Raw genomic sequence first — 25484 nt, 5'->3', positions numbered from 1 at the left:
GGCATGTGGGCTTAGCTGCCCTGTAGCATGTGGTGTCTTAGTTCCCCGACAAGGATCAAACCCATATCTCCTGCATTGGAAGGTGGATTCTTAACCACTAGGCCACCAGGGAAGTCCCTATATGGACCTTCTATAATCACTTCTTTTTGAGGTCTAAGAGAAGTATTTTAAGATGACCAAATAATGTGGTTTTATTGACTGCACTCAAGGTTTTACTCTATGTCTTTAACACTCTTCCTTTTTTGGCTTATACCACAGATTACTAAAGAATGACTTTTTGCCCCAAGCATTGACCTCAATTTTGATATTATTATCGTGTCTTCTGCTCTGTTTCCTTCTGCCTTGCATTTGCACATTTTTGCCAATCCTTTTTAAATCTTTCTCTTCTTAAAGAATATGGTTGATGTCCATTTTTGATGTAGTTGAAAACAGTCTCTTACTACATGAGTTTATGCCATTTAAATCTGTAATAAGAGACCCATTTGGCCTTTTTTTGTCTTCTCATTTTGTCTGATTCCTCTTTGCATTTACTTTCAATTCCACAAATAATTGCCTTCAAATACCTAAAATATTTTAACTAATATTTAAGCATGTTTGTTTTCATCCTTCTTTCTTCCATCCTCAGCTGTTTTGGTATCTTCTAGGTTCCTTAGAGCAGTATATTTTCCTCAGTTATTACTTTATGCTGTATAGCTTTCATTAGCATGTAATTATACTGTTTTGTAGCCATTGTTATTTAAACATTTCTATTTAGGTCCTTTATCTGTTTAAGTGGAGCTGATGATCACAAACAGGTCACCTACTACTAACAAGCAGAGTACCTGGCACAGGGCAGGGGCATGACAAATGGAACTTTCTGGTATTACTAGTGCCCAGGTCAAATTTAATCACAGAGATATCACTTTGCCAAAATTGTAGATTCACAACCATGATCAATTTGTAATTCACAACCATGATCAATTTGTAAATCCCAAAACACAGAACAACTTTCCCCATACTTAAATGTTACATTGTGGAGGAAAAAAAAAAGTGGAACACAAGCAAAATAAAATGTAAATGGAGTCTCTTGCTTTATTTTATGCTACAGGTTACAGAATGTTTTAAGGTTCAATGCTTCATTGCAGGACAAGTGACATTTTTGGTAAGTGATGCAGACACTGGGAGTGGCCTGGGTGGTCATGGATACTGCTTTCCATTAGGAATGCTTCCAGCAGCAAGCAAACAGCAACCTAATAGTAACACTTTTTAAGAGAACATCTTCTCTAGTTTTGATATAATTAACATAAAGTTGTATAAGTTTAACATGTACAGTGTGATGGTTTGATATATGTATATATGGTGAAATGATTACCACAATAAAGTTATTTAACACTTCCATCACCTAATTACCTTGTGTGTGTGTGTTAATAACATTTAAGATCTACTCTTTTAGCTACTTGCAAGCATGTAATACAGTGTTGTTAACAATAGTCACCATGCCGTTACATCCCCAGAACTTACTCATCTCATACCTGGAAGCTTGTGCCTTCTGACCAACACCCCGCCTTTTCCATCCAACGCCTGGTAACTACCATTCTACTTTCTGAGTTCAGCTCTTGTAGATGCCTTATACAAGTGATTGTTCAGTCGCTCAGCTGGAGCCAACTCTCTGCAACTCCACGATCTGCAGTGCACCAGGCTTCCCTGTCCTTCACGATCTCTGTGAGTTTGCTTAAACTCACATCCATTGAGTCAGTGATGTCATCCAACCATCTCATCCTCTGCCACCCGCTTCTCCTACCTTCAGTCTTAGGGTCTTTTCCTGTGAGTCAGCCCTTTGCATCAGACGGCCAAAGTATTGGAGCTTCAGCTTCAGCATCAGTCCCTCCAATGAATATTCATGGTTGATTTCCTTTAGGATAGACTGGTTTGATCTCCTTTCTGTCCAAAGGACTCTCAAGAGTCTTCTCTAGCACCACATATAGTTATTTTTCTCTGACTTATTTTACTTAGAATAATGCCTTCAAGATACATCCATGTTGTCACAAAAGGCAGAATTTACCTATTTTTTAACCATTGAATAACACTCCTTTTTACGTGTATGTAAATGTGTATATGCACATCCCCTAGATTCTTCATTCATCTGTTGATGGACATGTTGTTTCCTTGTCTCAGCTGCTGTGAATAATCTTGCAGTGCATGTGGAAAGTCGGGGTGCAGATCTCTTTTAAAAATAGTGATTTCATTTCCTTCAGATATATGCCCAGGAGTGGGACTGCTGGCTCATATGGTAGCTCAATTTTCATTTTTTTGAGGAACAACCCCCCTACCGATTTCCATAGTGGCTATACCAATTTACATCCCCACCAACAGAGCATAAAATAACATTGTCTTGATTTGCATTCTGCTAATAACGAGCAGTGTTGAGCATTTTTTCATGTGTCTGTTGGCCATCTGCATGTCTTCTTTGGAGAAATGTCTGTTTAGGTCTTCTGCCAGTTTTTTTATTGGGTTATTTGTTTTTCTGATATTGAGCTTCATGTTTGTCTGATATTGAGCTTAATGATATGCTTATATATTTTGAAGATTAATCCTTTGTCAGTTTCATTTGCAATTATTTTCTCCCATCCTGAGGGCTGTCTTTTCATTTTAAGTTGTTGAATAACACAGGGAGCTCAACCTGGTCCTCTGTAACAGCCTAGAGGGGTCAGGTGGGGGGTGGGAGGGAGGTTTCAGAGTGAGAAGCCATATGTATACTTGTGGCTGATTCATGGTGTTACATGGCAGAAACCAACACAACATTATAAAGAAATTATCCTTCAATTAAAAATACATTAAAAAAACATTGTTTATTCAGTAATTAGAGGAAAGAGGTCCCAAAGATTTTTTTCAACAGCTCAGTGACGTTATGGATTTAGGATCTTTTCTTTTTTTTACTCACTCATCTATAGATTGACCTTTTTCATCCATTGATTTAGGGTTAGGATTCTGGCTGTCATCTTGTTAAGCACCACAATGTAATAGAAGCATCTCAAACAGGAGGAATGGGGGCAGGAGCATAGAGGATTTTAACCTCATGCAGGTGTTTGCTTCAACCAAGGACACAACTCAATTCACAGCTCCTCTGACAGACATTACCTGGAATCGAGTGGCTGGACCAACTCAGATCAGTCCTGGCAGAGAGGAGATTATCACAACTGATTAGACAAATCATGCTCCATCATTAAGGACTAGGATTCAGACAAAACAGAAAAATTGCATATTATGCTAACTTTTTTGTATGCTTTTGATAATAGTCATTGTTTGAAGTTCAGTTCAGTCTCTCAGTCATGTCTGACTCTCTGCGACCTCATGAACCACAGCACACCAGGCTGTCTGAAGATTAGCCCACAACAGAGGCATAGAGGAATCAAGAGCTATCTGACTAAAGCAACAGTGTTCTGAGAAAACTCTCTGTAAATTGCCTATGCATAAAAAGGATGAATAATCACTCCTAATTATCAAATCTCACCTATTTCCAGAATTGGCTCAAGGTATAGCAACACCAGCAAGCAGTGCAGTGAAATCATCCTGATGTTGGAGGAGCCTGACCACAATTGAACCCCAATCCTTACGCATCACCCCTGTTACCTTGGGCAAGGCACATAAGCCCACACTTCTATATAAGGCACTATACTTCCATATAAGGTACTACTACTGTATAATGTAGTTAGGAGGATTAAGTGAAACTGTATATAAATCCCACAGATGTTTGATGATGTAGCCCATGTAGGTATATGTGAATAAGAGCTGTTATAAAAGTACAATATTCCTTGCCCTCCAGATAACTAAGTGCAAGTGAGCAAGCATCTGGAAAGGTGTAGCAGTCTAGGAAGGGGCATGAACACAGTTAAGGGACACTTCTTTCAGTTGATATCAGATATATTCCCTATCAATGGCTAAAGATAAAACTTGGTTCACTTTCCTGTTGAGGACCACCAAAAGCAGACTGGGAGCTGACTGTGGCTTGGATCATGAACTCCTTATTGCCAAATTCAGACTGAAATTGAAGAAAGTGGAGAAAATCACTAGACCATTCAAAGTGAAAGTGAAGTCGCTCAGTCGTGTCTGACTCTTTGTGACCCCATGGACTGTAGCCCACCAGGCTATTCTGTCCATGGGATTCTCCAGGCAAGGATACTGGAGTGGGTTGACATTTCCTTCTCGGGGGGATCTTCCTGACCCAGGGATCGAACCTGGGTCTCCTGCATTGCAGGCAGATGCTTTACCCTCTGAGCCACCAAGGGAGCCCCTAGACCATTCAGGGATGACCTAAATCAAATCCCTTATGACTATACAGTGGAAGTGACAAACAGATTTAAGGGACTAGATCTGATAGAGAGCCTGATGAACTATGGATGGAGGTTCGTGACACTGTACAACAGACAGGAATCAAGACCATCCCCGAGAAAAAGAAATGCAAAAAAGCAAAATGGCTGTCTGAGGAGGCCTTACAAATAGCTGTGAAAAAACAGGAAGCAAAAAGCAAAGGAGAAAAGGAAAGATATGCCAATTTGAATGCAGAGTTACAGAGAGTAGCAGGGAGAGATAAGAAGGCCTTCCTCAGAGATCAATGCAAAGACATAGAGGAAAACAATAGAATGGGAAAGACTAGAGATCGCTTCAAGAAAATTAGAGATACCAAGGGAACATTTCATGCAAAGATGGGACTGATAAAGGACAAAAATGGTAGGGACCTAACAGAAGCAGAAGCTATTAAGAAAAGGTGGCAAGAATACACAGAAGAACTGTACAAAAAAGATCTTCACAACCAAGATAATCACAATGGTGTGATCACTCACCTAGAGCCAGACATCCTGGAATGTGAAGTCAAGTGGGCCTTAGAAAACATCACTACGAACAAAGCTAGTGGAAGTGATGGAATTCCAGTTGAGCTATTTGAAATCCTGAAAGATGATGCTGTGAAAGTGCTGCACTCAATATGCCAGCAAATTTGGAAAACTCAGCAGTGGCCACAGGACTGGAAAAGGTCAGTTTTCATTCCAATCCCAAAGAAAGGCAATGCCAACGAATGCTCAAACTACTGCACAATTGCACTCATCTCACATGCTAGTAAAGTAAAAACTAATAATAGGCAAAGCCAAACTTAACAAATCGCTCCAGATCCCATGGTCCTAACAGGTCATGTCTCACTGGAAGCAGGGCTGGGCTAATGGGCTCAACCACTGAAGCCAGGCCAAAGCTAATTAGCTTGTCTGTAAGAGGTGGCTATGGCACCCCACTCCAGTACTCTTGCCTGGAAAATCCCATGGACGGAAGAGCCTGGTGGGCTGCAGTCCATGGGGTCACTAAGGGTCGGACAAGACTGAGCATTTTCACTTTCACTTTTCACTTTCATGCATTGGAGAAGGAAATGGCAACCTACTCCAGTGTTCTTGCCTGGAGAATCCCAGGGATGGGGGAGCCTCATGGGCTGCCATCTATGGGGTCGCACAGAGTTGGACACGACTGAAGCGACTTAGCAGCAGCAGCAGCAAGAGGTGGTAGTTTGTCTTCATAGGCTCAGATGATGATAAAAAAAAATTTGCCTGCAACGTAGGAGACACAGGCTCGACCTCTGGGTCAGGAAGATCCTCTGCAGGAGGAAATGGCAACCCACTCCAGTATTCTTGCCTGGAGAATCCCATGGACAGAGGAACCTAGTGGGCTACAGTCCGTGGGGTCACAAAAGTTGGACACAACTGAGTGACTAACACTTTCACTTCCACCTCCAACTCAGGCAGAGGACATGGGTAATGTTCCATTCGTGATGGGAGGAGTAGGGGCGGGGTGTTTCCACTGTGGAAGGGCTGGGATCAACCATCCCATTTTTTCCTCCACATCTTTGATTGGCTGGACTGAGTAGGATTGAGGCTAGTGGATTTCATCTCTCCAACAACTTTGATGAAACCAATTAATGTCTGAAACCAATATGAAATTTTGTTTTAGACAGAAGCAGTTCAAATCACATGGTGTCAGTAAAAAAACAACTTGTTCTACCATCAGAAACAGTGAAGGAGATACCAAGTGCAAGAGCAGTCTTCAAGAAAGTATACATATAATTTGAAGATACTTTATTACGCTCAAAGGTTTTCCATTCCTTTTATTTATAAACTCTTTCTAGTCAAAAGGAAATAAATAATAAAAATCTGTATCTTCAGGAAACTTTTAACAACATAGTTTTGCTTTATATGCTTGTAAATTTTAAATTATTACAATTTAGATACATTCAGTCATTACATGATACCATGATACCAGGAAGGTCAGCCTTAAAGATATCAATAATGTCTATACTGGTAAGTAAAATAATGGTAAAAAATGGTATTTCAATTTCACCTAAAAAAAGAAAAAGCAAACAGATTCCAGTTTGTTATTGATGGGAATACAGGGTTATCTTCTTAATCTTGGATATTAAATATTTGGACTTAAAAAAATAAATATTCCTGTTCTCTCAAATAGCGACTGACATTGTCTTGAGAGCAGGCTGCCTAAAGAACCAGTCTCTCCTCCCTCAAGAGGGAGCCAGGGGTACACCAAGTACAGGACTGAGGGCCCTTTGCAACATTTATCCCCAAGCCCATGGAGCTACTAGCCTTAAAAAATTAAAGAGAACGGAATCTCTAAGCATCAAAGTGGCTATGGAGACGTCACTAGCAAGACCACATATGTGTACTACTGATGAAAGAGTTTTCAAATTGCTGAATTGCCCCTTTTCCATTACTTTAAAAAATACTTTTCAGCTCTAGTGTAAAAAGGGAGAGAGATTGGACAATTATATTTTTATAACACTTCCATCACCACCCCACCACCGAAAGGGACTCCATTGTTATCACATACTCTCTACCTCCACAGTAAAGAATTGAGGCAAAAAACAAAAACAAACCATGTTCTATTTCTGAACAAAGAATTCTGACTACCTAAATTATAATTCATTTCCTAGAAAGGCAATGTACTGGAAATTTCGATCAGTGTTCAAAAAGAATATTACCCAAACCATCCAAGGAGACTTGTATTTTTTAGACCAGCCACACAACCATGAAGTATGGCTTCAGTATTAGACTTGACAACCCCAAACCTCTTTTTAAACTGAATTGGTTGCTGTTTACTTAATTAACTTAGAATTTGCTGTTTGGATTAGGTTGTCAGGTAACATTGGTTATCTAACTATTTAGCTGCGAGTGTGTATCAGGTATGAAATCTCACATGTATGAAGGAAACCAGTGAGTCATGCCATTAGATGTGCACACAGCACACATGTGGATCTGAGTACAAACAAAGGTCAAAATATTTACATGGAATGTTGACCCTGATTTAAAAAACTATTTTAAATTAACGACATCTTTACATACAATTTGTTTTATGAATAGCCTCATTTGATAATTAAAAAAATATGCCTTTCAAATATCTCATAAATATATAAAATTTCACTACACTATTTTTCTTTAAACAGTCCATCTAAACTCTCTTTAGAAATCAACAAAAATATTTTTTTTTTTCTGTTTAAAAGTCACAGATACGATGATTCCCTAATTGGCAGGGTCTTACTGCATGCAAGAATGGGAAGCATATTCTCTTATACAACTATGCACATTTCTAGTATTTTCAGCTGTATAATTTACTTACTGAAGGTCAGCAGTATCAAAGAAAAATGAGAGATCCCATCTACCTATTTACAATATAAGAATCTTAAACTTCTTTAAAAACAGCAAGATTAGGATGGTATCTGGCCAATGTAAAGAAATAATTTGATGACAAAGAAATAAGTTAACATTACATGAACAGTTTTCTAAAATACAATTTATAGTTAAATTTAAATATGGTGATCAACTGCACATATTTGGGGAAATGGCCACATTTTCTTTAACTGTATCAGTAACATGTAAAACCTACATTTAGAATAGGATTCATTCTTGTAATCTACTGGGAAAATGCAAAGTCAGATAACTGGCTCCAGAATTTCTAGTGAGTCCAGAAAGAAATGTCTGAGAATTTATAAATTATCCTTTGTAATCAGTGCTTTTGGGTATGTAATCACCATTCTAACAAGGAAAGGTTTTTAGTTTCATATGTAATAATTTTCAAAGCCTACCCTCCCTTATTAAACATTTATTGAGTCACTAGTATATGTACTCAACAAAGCCTTCTCAAACTATAACACGAAGGCCACTCGCTAAGACAGATTTTCAGTAATTCCTTTAAAGAGAGATTCTTGAGTGCACACACTGTGACTATACTGTGTCTATGTAAGAGAAAATGTTGCACTTTTAAGATAGTTAAGAGGACTCCACCTTACTGCCAGTCCAGGTCCATCTATGATGATTTACCCAAAGTACACCTAAGCTGTCTTGTCTGGAGCTGCTCAAAGCTGTAAACTTATCATCCTCAATGGCTAACATGCAAATGGCAAAGGCAGTGACCACATCTGAGACCAGCAGAAGCACTGGACGCCCATGTGTATACTCTAGCTAAGACTTTCTATAAAAAGTTCCACCTCCTCTTGGAGGTGGAGCTTTGTACTCAAGACAGCCAGACGGTTCAAAGCTCTGCTCAGAATACAGTACTGTGCACATTTTAATTCTGGATCTTATACTCAAACACTGTGTTTGAAATAAGACTATAAAAAGATACAAAATCAACATTCAGTTTTAACCAAGATTGCACATCTCTAACAGTGATATAGATTAAAAAAAACCCTACCACCAAAATGGTAACTGATTTAATCATGCACTCTACAAAAAAAAAAGATCATTATGAAAACTTCCCTTAGTTATGAATGTAACCAGCTCACTGGAACCCAATGAGTATCTGTCTCCAATTTGTCAAAAGTTGTTTTCAGCTCATTGAAGGCCACAGCAAGATCATCATTTACTATAGTTTTGTCAAAAAGATGACCATACTGACTCTCCATTATCTGGGCAGATTTAATCATTTCTTGGAAGTCATCTTCCTACGAAAGTATTAAATAGAATTGGTTAACCAGGCAGTTCCATCACATCAGTGCAGTTATTACAAAACTGGTTTATCTAATGCTGTTCTGTCTTCACTATTTCACCTCAGCCATGAAAGAAAATTATCCTCTTTAACTATAAATTCTTCAGAAGCCATAATTTCTAATATTCTCTATTTGCTTGTAACTAAAACTGCTCTGACAAGAGTCAAAACTCCCACCTTTCAGGATAATTAGTCACTTATCATTACAGGGATGTTTCAGTATTAAAGTAGAAGTGTTTATCCTGATGCTTTGCCTGCAATGTCCACATTTATTCATAGCAAGGAATGTATAAGAAAAACTACTTTTTCAGAGTTGGATACATTTATGAAAGGACATGTATACCATCTTCTTCTTTGTTTCAGTACAAGTGGGTAAGGGGCCCTCCATACATTTTTGAAACCAGGGAAAATTTTATTTGGTTATATAGCAAGACCATATACGTAAATGTGAGTTAAATCTTTGGACTATGTTATTGTTTATTATCTTCATTGAGAAACCTTTACACTGTAAAAGACTGTAATAAATAATACAATAATTCTTTATACTGTGACATCCTGAAGTCATTTCAGAGTCGATTTCTCAAGGTCACAGAAGATTTTCACAACAGAGATTTTAATTTTAGTGTTAATCCAGAGCCCTGAGTAATTAACATCATATAACAGTACCTACTTAGTATGGTTGTATACTGTCAGCACTTTTGAAAAAAAGATATTTTTAAAATACTGGAAATCAAAAACATCATGTGTATTTGATACCCACAATTAATAGTTTATAGATTAATATGGACTAAGGTTAAAGATGAGTTACTTAAAAGAGGGAGGGGAAAAATGCTTCTGCCATTCTTTTGATCCTAAAGTATAATACACTGTCTCAAGGTTAAAAACAAAAAACAGAGACCATGCCAGTCATTCTAATCATTAACCCACCATAGCTGTGATTTCTTTTTTAAACCTTTTATTTTATATTGGAGTATAGCCCATCAACAATGTTGTGAAAGTTTCAGGTGCCATTTCTAACAACAGTCAAAGGAAATACAAATTGAACAATACGAGTCTATTTGTCCTATACCCCCAAATGATGCTTTTTCTTTTATTATGCTATATATGATGTTGGTACAAAAGGCAAATTATTAAATTTTCATCTAGACTATTAATGAGTAATAGTAACTGACTGGTATTTTCCCCTTTAAAAATAAGGCTAGTTGAAAACTCAGTGGTTTTTTTTCACATGTGCCTTCAGAAATTTTATAAGTATGCATAAAGGCATACAAAATAGTTTTTGGGTCAATGTAATATGAAGATCCATTCACAATAGCAGAAAAAACAATCAGGGCAATCACTTAAAATGTATGTACCCAATACAGTATTGTAAAGTAAAATAAAGTGAAAAAAAAATGTATGTACCCAAATGCAGTTCTGTCCTGACTGGATGTTTGGACCACAGCCTCATCTCTCAGTCTCCTTAATGTGGTCACTACTGCGTATATGACGTCAACTCCTGCTTATGCATTTTCAGTAAAGCACCCTCATACTCACCGTAAAGGGCTTTGCGGCACCTTGGTCATCTCTGCTTGAGATAATCTTTGCATTTTTTCTTGTCTCCCTCAAACGCTCTATTGATGGAGGCTTTATAAATATCACAAACGGCTTAAATTCTAGTGTCCTTAAGTGCTTCACTGTCTGCAAGGAAGGAAATACATTTTCTTTCATTTCTTCATAATATCAGGAGTATGTTTTGTAGTAAAACTGAATTTTCTAAGGAGAAAATTCCTTAAAATTATTTCCTAATTAAGGTTAGCACCCCTTTCACTAGATTATTGTTCGTTTGTTGACAATTAAATGTTACTAGATACCTCTAGACAAATGGAGAATGTAACCTGTCTTTAAAATGCTTTGAAATATGCCATCATTAAATCTTGAGTAGAAGCAGCTAAAAATACCAGAAAGCTAGTTCTTAGATCTAATACCCAAAAGACGCTATGAGTTAACTGTCTTTACATTCAAGTCTTCCAGCCATGCCATCTAAGCCTCCTCCTGCTCTCAGAATGAGGTGTCCCTTCTCTTTCATCCTGCCTTCAGAGTCCCCTTCAGGGGCAAGTCTCCTGCTTTGAAGTCAGCACTGCTCCCGGGTAGTGAGGAGCATGCTGTGGGTGGGCCTCTGCAGGAGTAGGGTGGTGGGGGCTGATGGAGGTGGTCTGTGGTGAGACAGGAAAGTGAGCTGCTTCACCCGCTGTCTCTCAATCCACCTGTACCGAGTCCCCAGGGTGCCAGGTGAGCTCCACCCGGTAGCTGTACAACTCCTGTGAGGCGCCCACGGCTCTTGCCAGGGTTTTACATTTCGCGGCTAATTATAGATCCAAAATCCATGAAAGAGGACCGAGAACCAAAATGTCCATTGCCAACAATTATGAACACTTATAATACATACAGGAGAATACATTATACATACAATGTAATATATTTTTATATATAAAATACATAGAATAAATAAGAGTCATTATACTTGGCAAACACTGAATCTAAGAGTTATAAACACACATCTCCAGGCTTTCTTCTAACAACATGGGTTTTGTGTTTTTTTTTCCAGCAGAGCCATCTCAAATTACATTTAAATGCTTTTGTCACCTTAGGAAAGGCACCTAAATCCCAAAAGTGAGTAGATTTCAGATTTACCCCATAATGAAATGCTCAGATGGGCTAGAAGTGTGTTGACTAGGTCACTCTTCACTTACATGAGGCTGAACATCCAACAAACAAACTTTGTTTTTAGCCAGGACAGACCGAACGGAGTCTATACTTGTGCCATAATAGTTGTTTTTATATTCACCATATTCAATAAACCTGTAGAAATTAGAATCATTTGTGAATTACATGTATATATACATATATATATATGGCAGATGTAATTCATATATATAAAAGATGTTTTGCTGAACATGTAATTTTCAAACTGTTTTTAATAAAATAACTAGGTCCAAGTACTTCAGAATGTCAATTTCTAAAAAATCTTCTATTTTACTTTTTCAAATCAGTAACACTTGCTTGTATTACACTTAAGCAGAAAGAAGTACTTTAGTCCAGCAGTACTCTAATGTTTTCCATCACCTCTTTTTCAGAGCTAATGCAATGCAATAAAACAGTGAATAAACCGAACAATAGAAACTACTGAAATTTCACTACACACAAAAGAATAACCAAGCTCAGCTTTAGCATAAGAGGAGGGACTGGCTGTTGGCTAATGGAACCAGGGCGGCTGATCACGTGCTATAAAAACTCAAAATCACTGTGCCAAACCTGAAAAAAGCATTTTGATGTTTCAATAAAATCCCACAGTCTTGCATTAATACACACATTGCTCCCTGATAGCCTAAAACATTCATCCTTAAGCAAATGGAAAACCTGGGGTGGGAGACTTAGGGCTTGCATGAAGCTATGGTATAAGCAAGATGCTTAACATTATTTTCTATTTAACTTTTTGAAAAGCCAGTGAGAGACAGAGGTATGTGGCACGTGCTAGAACTGAGGCAGGAGCTAGATGAGCCCTACCCACACCCTACATTCCCCCCAACCATCAGCATAAAGAGATTGGGAGATTCATTCCCTATTGACTGTAACTCCAGGAGAATAGCAGGGCAATTAAGGGAGGAGTCTGGGCCCTGCCCAGATGACCTATTTCTCAAAGTCAGGAGACCTCCCTGACCATACACGTGCAAAAAAGGCTCCTTGGAGGCCAAAGGGAAGTTATGTTAAGGGATGTTTCCTACCCATGTGCCTTTGTGGTAGGATCCATCTTGGCTAAGAGATGCATGTGCACACATGGAAGGATCCTGAGATATACCAAATAGGGACTGTGAACCAGGCAAATCAAAGTGATTAGTCAAAGGAAACCCAGAAGAAAACTCCATAAAAGTAATTCAGACTGCCACGAGGGTGCAGCTCAGTGACTCTCTCGCCACTCGTGTCTGTCCACACATCATACTATACTCTTTTTTTCCTGTTAATAAGTACTTCAGTTGCTTCACTACTTTCCGTCTTTGTGGAAATTCTTTTCAGCAAAGCCGAAGGGCCAGGGTCCTTGTCACTGACCATTGGTCTAGTGGCTACCATCTGCTGCTTCCACCATCAGGACCCAGCCCCATCTCTGGCTGGGAACCAAGCCCCGCTTCAAGCCATTACAGGCCAAGGCCACCTGAGATCGTATCTAGGGATCTATTACACAGTTACTAGTTTTTAAAATAAAGTTCTATCCAAATTCTATGTTAAGATTCAGTTAGTGGGGTGGGAAGACGTGACAGGAATACACTAGCAACACTCCCTTACTCTTCAAAATAATCCCTACACATTCAACGTAACCAGATACACAACAGCTCTAGGTTATTGAAAAGTTAAAGGCAAAGGTTAGTAATAACCACTAATTGAAATATATTTTATCAGTTTCAAATATTATTATAAAAGTGAAAATTCACTTCAAATGGAATTGCTTATAACTACATATATGGCCACATGCTTAAAAACAGTAGTTTCATGAAAATTCTTCAAAAATCTTCCACATACTTGTTATTTTGTACATCTGTCTCAAACAAATGCTTGGAAATGAAAATATATTCAACACCATCACTCTCCTGGCTTCTTCTTGGTCTGGTGGTATCTGTGATTTAATTAAAAAGAGTTCAAAAAAGTATCTACATCATCCACCCTAAGAGAAATACTAAAAAAGAAATTATGTATTTGATTAAAGGATTTTTCATAAATAAGATTTAAAACTTTAAAAAAGCACATTAGCTAATAAAATATAGGAATCCCATTAATTCAGTTTTTCCACTAATACTAAAGTTATATTGACTTAAGGGTGGATTAAATATTGAGCTGCATTGTGTTTATGCCATTAATTATTCTGAAGGGGCATTAATATGTCAACTAAATAAAATGGTATTTAAATTCAAGGGAAATTTTCCTTTTTTGCAAATAATACGCTTATTATCATCTTTTATTGATTCTTTATTCATTGAAGCAAGTTTACTGCTCACTAGGTTGAAAGGTAAACTCTGAAATTATTTTGTTTTACACATGGTACATAGGGTATGCCATTAATGTTTGCTTTACTAATCAAAGACCTCTATTAATTTCTCGTTTGCAAAATTATAAACTTCTTGAAATACAAGTGAACTTCTAAACTTTTTAGTCATTTTGCCTAATTATTTGCTACTGAATTATAATGGAGCAGAAAATCCAGTATTAACTTTAAAAACAAAAGTAAAACCCTCAGGAATTGCAGTGCTGAGGTGGCAAGTATAAAACTGACTGCAGTCCATCCCTCCTGATTACAACTAAAAACTCTGAACCCAAAACATCTATTTTTGTTTTGAGCACTTTGAAAACAAATAAAGCAAGTAGACTGTGGAAGAGAGTCAGCCTCAGTAAGGGAGACTTTAACTTTTATTTCCCTTTAGCTTTGCCCTATGGGGGACTTCCCTGATGGCTCAGATGGTAAAGCATCTGCCTGCAATGAGGGAGACCCGGGTTCAATCCCCGGGTTGGAAGATCCCCTGGAGAAGGAAATGGCAACCCACTCCAGTACTCTTCCCTGGAAATTTCCATGGACAGAGGAGCCTGGTAGGCTGCAGTCCGTGGGGTTGCAAAGAGTCAGACATGACTGAGTGACTTCACTTTCTTTTACTTTGCCCTATGGGTGGGCTCGTTCACAGAGTAGTATGGAGGAATGTGTGTCTAAATTCCAACAGAAGCCCTGACTTTCTGGTGAAAAGAACCAGGAAGAAAACTCCCCTGTGCATTGAAGAGTGTGCAAGGAATCCAGGAAGGGAGAAAGCTGAAGAAGGAAATATGCCAATTCTGTGAAGAAATCAACACTAATCTAAGAATAACCCCTAAGCTGTGCACATGAAGCCCAGACTCCAACCAGCAAAGTTTTAAGAAGTGAACTAAGATTAGAATTGCTTCCCAGGGGGCTTGGTGATGATGAATCTGCCTGCCAAGCAGGAGACTCAGGTTCAGTCCCTGGTCAGGAAGACACCCTGAAGGAGGAAACAGCAACTCATTCCAGTATTCTTGCCTGGGAAATCCCATAGACAGAGGTGCCTGGTGGGCTACCGTCCATGCAGTTGCAAAAGTCTGACACGACGTAACAACAAACAACAAAGATTAGAATACACAAGCTTCAGCCTAGCCCACAAGTAGTAGAAGCACAGAACATGCCCAAACCAGTGTACAGAAGGCATAGAGAGTGGAGCTGAGACCTGCGCTATTCACATAAAGTTGCAGACTGATCCCTTAACTGCACAAGACAGGGCAGACTCAAACCAACATAGCAAAGCTTAGAAAATTGAAGTGAGATTTAAACCATAATTTATAGAAAATGAGATAAAACTTATGGTCTAAACAAAAACTAGTTGGTTACTTGCTTACTATAAACATTACCATTTTTCAGAATAACAGGATCTGGAGTCAATACAACATAGCATTCATAATATCCCGGATGCAATTTTATATTATTCAACATAAGAGAACTGAAAAAAATGAGCATTTATTTCTCAAAGGGAAAGATAATAGAAGACAGCCCTGAATGACCAAGAAGTTAGAACTATCAAAGACTTTAAAGCAACTATTGCAACTATGCTTCATAGGATAAAGAAAAATATACCTGGAATGAATGAAAACATGAATTCTTAGCAAAGAAATAGAAACTAGAAAGAAGAAAACAATGGAAATTTTGGAACTGAAATATATTTTACAAAAACCAACCACTAGATAGGCTCAATAGCAGAATGGAGATGACAGGGGAAATAGTCAGTGAACTTGAAGATAGATCAATAGGAATTATAAAATCTGGGCAACCAAGAGAAAGAAAATTGAAAAAAAATATAAATGGAGCCCTAGAAACCTGTATGAAAATGCTGACTGAAACACCTAACAGATGTGTAATGGGGATGCCAGAAAGACTGAAAAAGACTGAGGCTTAAAAAAGCATTTGAAGAAATAACGTCCCAAACTGCTAAAATCTGATTAAAGACACACATTTTACAAAGTTCAGAACTCAACAAATCCCAAACAGGAAAAATTCAAAGACAATAATGCTTGGACATAGCACATCCAAACAACTCAAAGTGAAAGAAAAGTATAGAAAAAATCTTGAAAGCATCCAGAAAACAACAACAAAAGCAAAATCACAGTACATACACAGGGTACAGACACGTGAGTTCAGTGACTACAGATTTCTTACCATATGCATAAAACATCAATGAAATCCTATCTTTAAGGAACTAAAAGCAAAGACCTTCGACCAAAATACCTTTCAGGATTAAAGGCAAAATAAAGACTTTTATCATCTGCAGATCTGTGCTAAAGGAAATAGTCAAGGAACTTTTTCAGACTGAAAGGAAATGTTAAGAAGGAAGCATATCTTCAGAAATGAAGAAAGAACAGGAAGAATACATAGTTGAGTAAAAATAGAAGTCTACTTTTTTCTGCTTAAGTTCTTTAAAATACATATAACAGATTTAAAGTGAAAGTTATAATATTATCTGTTGGAGTTTTCAATGTATGTAAATATAATACATTTGACAACTGCACAAAAAGAAGTGGAGGTATAGGGACTTACATAATTGCAAGGTTTCTATATTTTATGTAAAATGTCACAAAGTTACTTAAACTGTGAATGGTCAGATATATGCAATTGTAATCCCTAGAGCAACCAGTAAAAAAGCAATGCAAAGAGATACAGGCAGAGAGCCACTAGGTAAATTAAAATGGAATACTAAAGAACATTCAAATACCACCCTCACAAAGTAGACAAGGAATTAAAAAACAAAGGGAATAAATAGAAAACAAATAATAAAAGTGTGGCTTAAATCATTTCATCAATTCAAAAAATGTTAATGGTCTATATATTTCTCTTAAAAGGCAGAGAGCCATAGAATGGGTGAAAATCCAAGATCCCAGTACATACTGTCTACAAGTCTACAGGAAAGACACATGAAATATAAAGACACGGATATGTTGATAAGAAACACAAGATGATATACCATATAAACACTAAGAATAAGAAGGCTGAAGTGGCTACTTAGATAAGATACCTCAAGGAAAAAAAGAATATTTTAAAATGATAAAAGATAAATGTATTCTGTGCAACCCCATGGACTGCAGCCTACCAGGCTCCTCCATCCATGGGATTTTCCAGGCAAGAGTACTGGAGTGGGTTGCCATTGCCTTCTCCGACATACATAATAACAAAGCAAAATTGGACTGAGTTAAATGGAGAAGAGGATAATCTCACAATCATAGTAAGAGATTTCAATGCCGCTCTTGCAACATTTGATAGGACCAGACAAAATGTCAGCAAGACACAGGTGATCTGAACACCACTACCAACTTCCTGGGTCTAGTTAATGCCTACGTAGCATCACATCCAGTAACAGCAGAATACACATTCTTTTCACATGTAAAATAGTAAAGAACAGAAATTAACAAAATATTTTTAGAAAACAATAAAGGAAAACAAAATTTAAAAACGGAGTCACACTGATCAAGATAAAAAGAGAAAATCACCAATATGAAGGATGAAAAAGAGGTTGTGGGAATGGAGATTATGGAGTTAAACATCAAACAGAATACTGGTGGTATAATCAAAGCAATTTTTCTCCAAATCAGCATGACTGCCTAATAAAGCCTTTTACCTGCTGCGTGTTAAGTCGCTTCAGTTGTGTCCAACTCTCTGAGACTGCATGGACTGCAGCGTGAGGCTCCTTTGTCCATGGAATTTTCCAGGCAAGAATACTGGAGTGGGTTGCCATTTCCTCCTCCAGGGGAGCTTCCCAACCATCAGCTGGCAGATTCTTTACCACTAGTGCCAGCTAGGGAGGCCAAACCTATCTAAAATTCTAAAACTGCTCTTAAAAAAATCTTTAATTAATTAAATCATCCACATTTGATACTATGGCTGTTTTCCCACACATGTCTAAATACAGTGAATCACCTGGGATGCTGTCTGTGAACACAGATTTTCAGGAATTCTGTCAGATCTCCAGGAGAATCTGTCTGGAATCTCAAGGGATTCATATTATCAGGCAAGTATGGAAAACATTGTTCTGGGGATCTTTTAACATTAGCACCTGTTTAAGAAGGATAATTACTCTTTTCGGGATTTCTTTGGGGAGTCTCAGCCCTAGAACATTTCTGGATGTTGTTCATTTCTGTAACAACTTTAGATGTAGATAATATTTTAACAGATGGATACACTGAGTCCAAGGTGCAGTGGTGACTCTTTGTGACCCCATGAACTGTAGCCCACCAGGTTCCTCTGTCCATGGAATTCTCCAGGCAATACTCGAGTGGGTTGCCATTTCTTTCTCCAGGGAATCTTCCCGACCCAGGGATTGAACCTGGGTCTCCTGCACTGCAGGTGGATTATTCACCATCTGAACCACCAGGGAAGTCCAAGGTGCCTTGAATAATATCAAAACTACCGGGGAGGGTTACATTTGATAGACACTCTTATTAAGATTTATCCTCTTCAAAAGAAGTTAGTTTTTACTCTAGGTGGTGCTAGTGGTAAAGAACCCGCCTGCCGATGCAGGAGACATAAGAGACGTGGGTTCAATCCCTGGGTTGGGGAGATCCCCTGGAGGAGGGCATGGCAACCCATTCTAGTGGTCTTGCTGGGAGAATCCCATGGACAGAGGAGCCTGGCGGGCTACAGTTCATAGGGTGGCAAAGAGCTGGACACGACTGAAGAGACTTAGTGGACACACACTCACTGGGCTACAGTTAAGAGGATCTGGAGCTGGAAAGGCTTGTGTAGTGTTACGTGGGAGGAAGAACATGAAACCTGGTTTCAAATCAAGTGTGATTATTGCCTACAGAACTTCTGGGTAAGTCAAAGTATCCTTTTTACCTGTTTCCTCCTCTGTGAAATGGGGATATTGACCATCTTATATCACTGTTGCGAGAACAAAATAAGACAAAGGCAATGAAGAAACTAGTAAATTATTAAATGTTTTCTCCTTTGTAATCTGTTTTCCTCTAGGATTCATCTGTAATCACTCACCTGTAAGCTTATTGTTTTTCAAGATTTTCTAATGACTTGCATATTATGATTCAGCTTTTGTGAGAGTAGTGCATAATTAAAGGAAAAATAAAAAGAAACTATTTAATTACATATTTCCATTTCTCCTTTACTTTCATCTCTTTTGGTAGAAATTAGCAACCCTGTAACTTATGGCTGAAAATGATTATGAACAACTTGGAAAAATGTAGTAATGAGGTAACAGAAAACTATAATTTTAAAATAAAGTCAAACTCGTCCAAAACTGGAGAACACTGCTGAGGGCGATATACAAACAACTTTTTTTTTTTTCTTTAACATTACTAAAACCACTCAAAAAGCCAACATTTCAATCTAGTCTTTTAGATGGCTCCCTAGTATCAACAAATTGTTAAGGAGTTAAATGGCATTTATTCTGAATATCAAAATGCTTCCAGGATCATGTTTCATTTGTAAGCATGCCTGTGAAAACCAGTTTTATAAAAACAGACCTTATTCTCTATACTGAAAAGAAGCCTACCACATTCAGATTATATGGCCATGAAAGGCTCATTTTACTATATGTCAATGACTACAATATGAAAAGTAATTAAGAAACATTTATATTACAAGAAGCCTCCCTTAGCTCTCTGTAGTTTGGTCCTTCTGATCTTAAAGCTTGTTGAAAACTCTGGAAATTAAAGAAGCAGAATACACTTCTATTTAGAAGAAAACTCGTAAGTAATAATTAATGTCATACATGCACTAAAATTCACCATAAAAACTGAGTGGGAAGCTGAAGCCAACAAATACCTTGCCTGTGTCATCTGGGGCTTTTCCCTGAACTTTCAGGCCTCAGTTTCCTCCTTTGTAAAATGTGGATAAGGTCCCTCTGTCCTCCCCAGGGCTGGGGTGAAGACTAGCTGTGTATGCTGGCAGCCAGCTTGCAGCACGTATGCTGTGTAAGTGCTGGGCCAGCATGTGCAGCATCAAACAGGACAGAACTTACGGGGCACTGTCACGCCATAGTGCTGTGTGTCACTGATCAGCAGCTTTCGCTTCAGTTCATTCAAACCTACTCCGACAGGACCTGAAAGACAGGATAACAGAAATTCATCCCTCAACAAAACACCATAGAAACAACTGACCTGAATCCATGAGACAGACTGAAAATGTGTATCCAACTTCATATGCATCCCAAGTAAAGAGATTATCTCTAGTCAAGTCGTACATAAGAAAAAACTAGGGAGTTACCTGTACATAAGAAAAAGCTAGGAGTTATCTAGTGGTTTTTCTACTTTTTATTTTTTAATTATTATTTTTTGTATTTCACTTTTCTACTTTTCAAATTTAAATTCCCACCTTGCCATTAAAAAGATCAGAAATCTTTGTTTTCAATGAAACATACTCAAGAGTGTTTGTTTGAGTACATTAACAGGTAACAGTATCCAGAAGAGCTTACAAAATAGGTTCACCTTTAAAAAAGTGGAATTACACAGTCTGGATAGGGATCCCTTCAATTTTAAATGTTTATATTGAAATATAAATATTTAAATCTTCATAAAAGAAAATCTTTGAACCTTGATTTTAGGTGCAAACCTAGCTATCCATTTTAAATTTGCACAACTGCCAGCACCATGTTAAGGCCCTCTGCAGCCCTGCATATTCTCAGTTGGTCCTTAAGTCTTTGAAAACCTGCAAAGGCCTTGTGTCGTGCTGTGTGCTCAGTTGCTCAGCGATGTCTGACTCTTTGCAGCCCCATGGACTGCTGCCCACCAAGTGGAGTGGGTTGCCATGCCCTCCTCCAGGGGATCTTCCCAACCCAGGGATCGTACCCAGGTCTCCTGCACTGCAGGTGGATTCTTTACTGTCTGAGCCAGCAGGGAAGCATAGACCTTACATATTCAAATCAGTGTGCACATACTGAACAACCTGGAGCGAACAAGGCATATGTAAAAGCTGTGAAGAACAAGAGGTGATGCGTGAAGTTCGCCTTCAAAGAGAAATAACTAGGTTGGGAGAGTGACATGAAATGATTAGGAGACACGGAACAGAAAACAAAAAGCAGTTTCAAACACAAGTCTGAAATCAAAAGTCAGAACGACACAAGCCCTGGACAGCTAGCTGCCCACAGCACTGCCATCAGGGTCTGTTTAGTGACCTCCACTCTTCCCTTCAGCTGAAGCCCCAGCTGGCTTGCCCAGTGGCTCCATGGGTAAAGAATTGGCCTGCAGTGCAGAAGCCCCAGGTAGTTCTGATGCATCCTTCAGAGCTCTGCTCAAACAACCCTTTCTCAGGGGTGTCTCTCCTGCCCCTCTGTCTCATCCTTAAGTTATCAGAGTATCCTGATACCTCCCTCATAAGACTTAAAAATCATAACAAACAACTGGAGGATGCATTGCTTAATGGCCTAGCGTCTGCCTATAATGCAGGAGACCTGGGTTCGATCCCTGGGTGGGGAAAATCCCCTGGAGAAGGAAATGGCAACCGGCTCCAGTATTTTTGCCTGGAAAATCCCATGGACTGAGGATCCTGGTAGGCTACAGTCCATGGGCTCACAAAGAGTCAGACAGGATTGAGTGGCTTCACTTTCTTTTCTACCACCAAACAGAGGCACTGTGAGAGCAGGAATCATATTCTGTTGTTTCCCTTCCCCATAAGGTCAGCCCTCCAGATTGTCGCTGAAAGAACCTAACTTCTAGGGCTCCCATCACCACACGAGGCTCAGGAGACCTCAGCGACGTGGAGAACAGAGATGCCCACACATGCACGCCTCAGAGTCCTCCCCGAAACACACACATCTAGATGTGGCTGCACCCCCGCAACAGCCTCCTCTCCAGGCACACGCCCGACGCCTTCTCTTAGGAACGTCTCTTCCTGCGTCTTCACCGCTCTTGCTTTCTGTTTCAAGCTCCTTCCCAACAATACTCAAAAAGTTAATATTGTCACATACCTTAAAACAGTAAGAATGACCAGGAAAACTCAAAAACACCTCCCCCTAACCTTATATTCTCCTCCAAGTCACTGCACACTCCTGTCCCAGCATCTCTAGGCTTTAGTCACTTCTCACCAGCATCACCCATTCTTCCTCCACCGGGAGGAGAGTCAAATATGGATCCTTTGACAGGTCTGCACAGATTGCATGTTGGGAGCCATGTGTTTCTCCATAACCTTCACTCTCACCTCTCTCTGCACACTCCTGCTGCATGAGACCTCCCACCCTGGAATGTAGCAAATTCTCCTTTGTGCTGCTGGGTCCTCATCACAGGCCTCTTACTTTTGCAGAAACAGTCCTGTCCTTTCCTGGCCTGCTAAGTCATGCCTGTTGTTCGGGATTCAGCTTAGCTGTGGGATTTTCCCCTAACACTTTAAATGTGGGTCGAAGGCCATATTCTTGTGCTCCCTGTACTTGCGCATCAATAGATCACACTCTGCCACAGTGGTCTACTTGTCTTTATCCTCTAACAGACTCAGCGATGTCACCTGTTTGTTCACCAATTGCTTCCTTTGGCAAAATGTAGACACTTATTAGTTTGATTTATTTATTTCAGTTACATTCAGTAATTACTGAGCATCTAATGGCTCAGATGGTCAAGAATTTGCCTATAATGTGGGAGACCCAGGTTTGATCCCTGGGTCAGGAAGACTCCCTGGAGAAGGGAGTGGCAACCCACTCCAGTATTCTTGCCTGGAGAATTCCATGGACAGTGGAACCTGGTGGGCTGCAGTCCATGGGGTTGCAAAGAGTTGGACACGACTGAGCAACTAACCCTTCACTTCACTTCAGTCATTATGCTGTGACAGAAGTAAAACTATTTGCCAAATGAACCCAAGGCATGGGAGTTAAAAGAAGTGTTCGCACCTAGAATGTCTGGATGTGCTGGTTAGATAACATACAGAGGTTGGTGGAGCTCACATTTGAACTTGGCTCCTGAGTCTTAAGCAGAAGGGAGGGTGACGGATCTGCCTCTGCAACAGTGAGCTTAAGGGACAGAAATCCATCCCCCTAAGTTCAGGCAAGGAGTACAGTGTGATAGGAAGTGCAGGGTGGGGGTCTCCCTGTGAGTGAAGCAGAAGGGAGAAAAAATGATGAGCACTGGTCTCCAAAACCCAGGCACCATGCACGGGCTGATGTGTTTTATCTCCTCTGAAGGGACCAACAACATTTTGAGTAAGTACTCAAACTTCCTCCTTTAAATAAAAACAGAAAACAAACAAGAAAAACAAGGGGTTTTACGATGCTTTGTGGATGATGCAAACCTGATTGTAGATGCTCCAAAAAAAAATGAAAAAGAAGCAAAGAAAACACTAAAACTTAACTAGTGGGTGGGCCCTGGCCTGCCTGCTGCCCACCAAGGCACCAAGAACTAAAGGGGGACATGAATTCACTGCTCCTTCAGCAGGTCTAAGTTCTGGAGTACTTCCCAGAGTGTGAGCTAATTTGCTGAGTGAAAGTCTAGCATTTTTTCCTTTTTTTTTTCTTCTTCTACCCATGCCAAAAAACCACAGTGATTTATTTTAACTCTGGAGGAAAAAACTAGGTATGTTTGAATTAGTGGGGGGAAAGTATGCTGCTTTTTAACGTGATACCCTTAAATTTGGACTACTTTCAATTCCAGCCCTTATAACCTAACTCTTACTAGGGACCTTGCTTTATTGCACACCCACAGACCATGCCAAGAATGTGCAGTGGCAAACAATTTTAAAAATTTCCCCTAGATTAGGTTATTTGAAGACATTATCTTCATGGTGGGATACTGTGTGGGATACTCTCACAAAATAACTAAAATAGGGACATAATTTTAATCATTCTTATACAAAATTGCCTGGCAGACCAATAAACAGCATCCTCCCTGCCAGGTCCTTGAATCAATTCTATTATCCATACTGGTGAAGTTCTGGGTGTTTTCCTCTTTTAGATCCTGACCTTAAGATCACATCTTATGTATATGTGCTCAGTCGCATCCAACTCTTTGCAACCCCTGGACTGCAGCCCACTGGGCTCCTCTGTCCATGTGATGCTCCAGGCAGGAATACTGGAGTGGGTTGTCATTTCCTTCTCCAGGGATCGAAGGGCATACACTCACATTTTTAGCTGAATGGTTTGTATTTAGACTACTTACACCACAGTTGGCTTAGGGATGCACACGGAGTTAGGTTCATTCATACGCCTGTAAGGAGACATATTCATTTGCTTTGCAGTGTATAAATTTTTTACCGCAATTGGTGAAAGGAACTGACACATATGTATGCAAATAAGTTACTCTAGAGTTTGTGTCCAGCTGTGGTTGTCCAGGGCTTCTCTTGTGGCTCAGCTGGTAAAGAATCCGCCTGCAATGTGGGAGACCTGGGTTTGATCCCTGGGTTGGGAAGATCTCCTGGAGAAGGGAATGGCTACCCACTCCATATTCTGTCCTGGAGAATTTCACAGACTGTATAGCCCATGGGGTTGCAAAGAGTCGGACACGACTGAGCAAGTAGTTGTTCATGCTAAAGAAAAGCAGAGAAGACAGTCTAAATAGCGCATATTTAAATCACAGACAGCAGGCTTTGGAAAGGCAAAGATGACGACGATACAGGGAGGTCAGGCTTGTATCACGTGGTTCACATACACCATGACTAATCTTCAAAACATCCCTGCAAGAAAGGTATTACTATCCTCGCTTTACAGATGAGAAAACCGAGATGATGAAAGGGCAAGTAATTTTCCCAAGGTCGCACATCTGGAGTGTGGCTTAGCTGGTATTCAGAAGCCTGTGTGTCTGCTCAGGAGTCCACATACTTTCCACTCAATCCATCATCTTATCGAAAGAATGCTGACAGGACACAGGCTCAGGTAACGAGGCGCTCAGCTGTTTGTAGCTGTGACCCATAACTTCACAGAGTCTTTCACCCCATTCCAAGTTGCCTCGCACTTTAAACAGTGATGAAAAGTTATACTTGTGGAATACAAGACTCAGGCTACAAAAAATGGCAGAAGTCAAATCTGGTGAACTCAAATCTTACCGTGTGCAGAACTTCTGAGAACTCTAAACTAAACTTAATGAAGATGACAAGCATACCAGGCCTGGACAACATACACAGGGCATGTCTATTCAGATTCTTGATTCGGGACTAAGGAAAATCAGATGGACTGATGCTATCAAAGGAGAAGGCAAAAAAGCACATTAAAAAATCATTTGGAGTTCACTAATTTGAAATGCATGCAGCAAATGTTATTCGTACAGTGGATGGGCTTGCTAGCTTTAAAAACAAAGGAATGACTCTATTCAAAGCAGAAATGAAAATGTGTCTCTTTTTTTAATCTGATAAGAATTTAGAAAATCATTTTCCATGCAAATTCTAGACAGAATAAAGTCACGAGTCATCTGCATTAGTTGAAATTCTTGTAAAAAATACATTAAATGGAGAAGTAAAATAATTAGAAAGGTATATATTT

At 39.3% G+C, this 25484-nt stretch overlaps 1 protein-coding gene across 2 annotated transcripts in view; it reads right to left on the bottom strand.

The window, feature by feature from the left end:
• Positions 1-8261: 8261 nt before the first annotated feature.
• The window catches only part of MPP7 (MAGUK p55 scaffold protein 7), a 227844-nt gene continuing 210621 nt past the window's right edge, over positions 8262-25484 (bottom strand). For both annotated transcript variants that reach the window (XM_052650871.1, XM_052650870.1), the window contains 5 exons: positions 20055-20135; positions 13564-13657; positions 11742-11850; positions 10546-10689; positions 8262-8965 (listed from right to left, as the gene is read on the bottom strand). In XM_052650871.1, coding sequence (XP_052506831.1) covers positions 8786-8965; positions 10546-10689; positions 11742-11850; positions 13564-13657; positions 20055-20135 — 608 coding nt within the window. In that variant the 3' untranslated portion in view covers positions 8262-8785. The remainder of the gene's footprint in view (positions 8966-10545; positions 10690-11741; positions 11851-13563; positions 13658-20054; positions 20136-25484) is intronic.

This window comes from Budorcas taxicolor, chromosome 13, assembly GCF_023091745.1.
Source record: "Budorcas taxicolor isolate Tak-1 chromosome 13, Takin1.1, whole genome shotgun sequence".
Lineage (NCBI taxonomy): Eukaryota > Metazoa > Chordata > Mammalia > Artiodactyla > Bovidae > Budorcas > Budorcas taxicolor.
The sequence above is the reverse complement of the archived record's forward strand: the minus strand, read 5'-3'. Positions and strand labels throughout refer to the sequence as shown.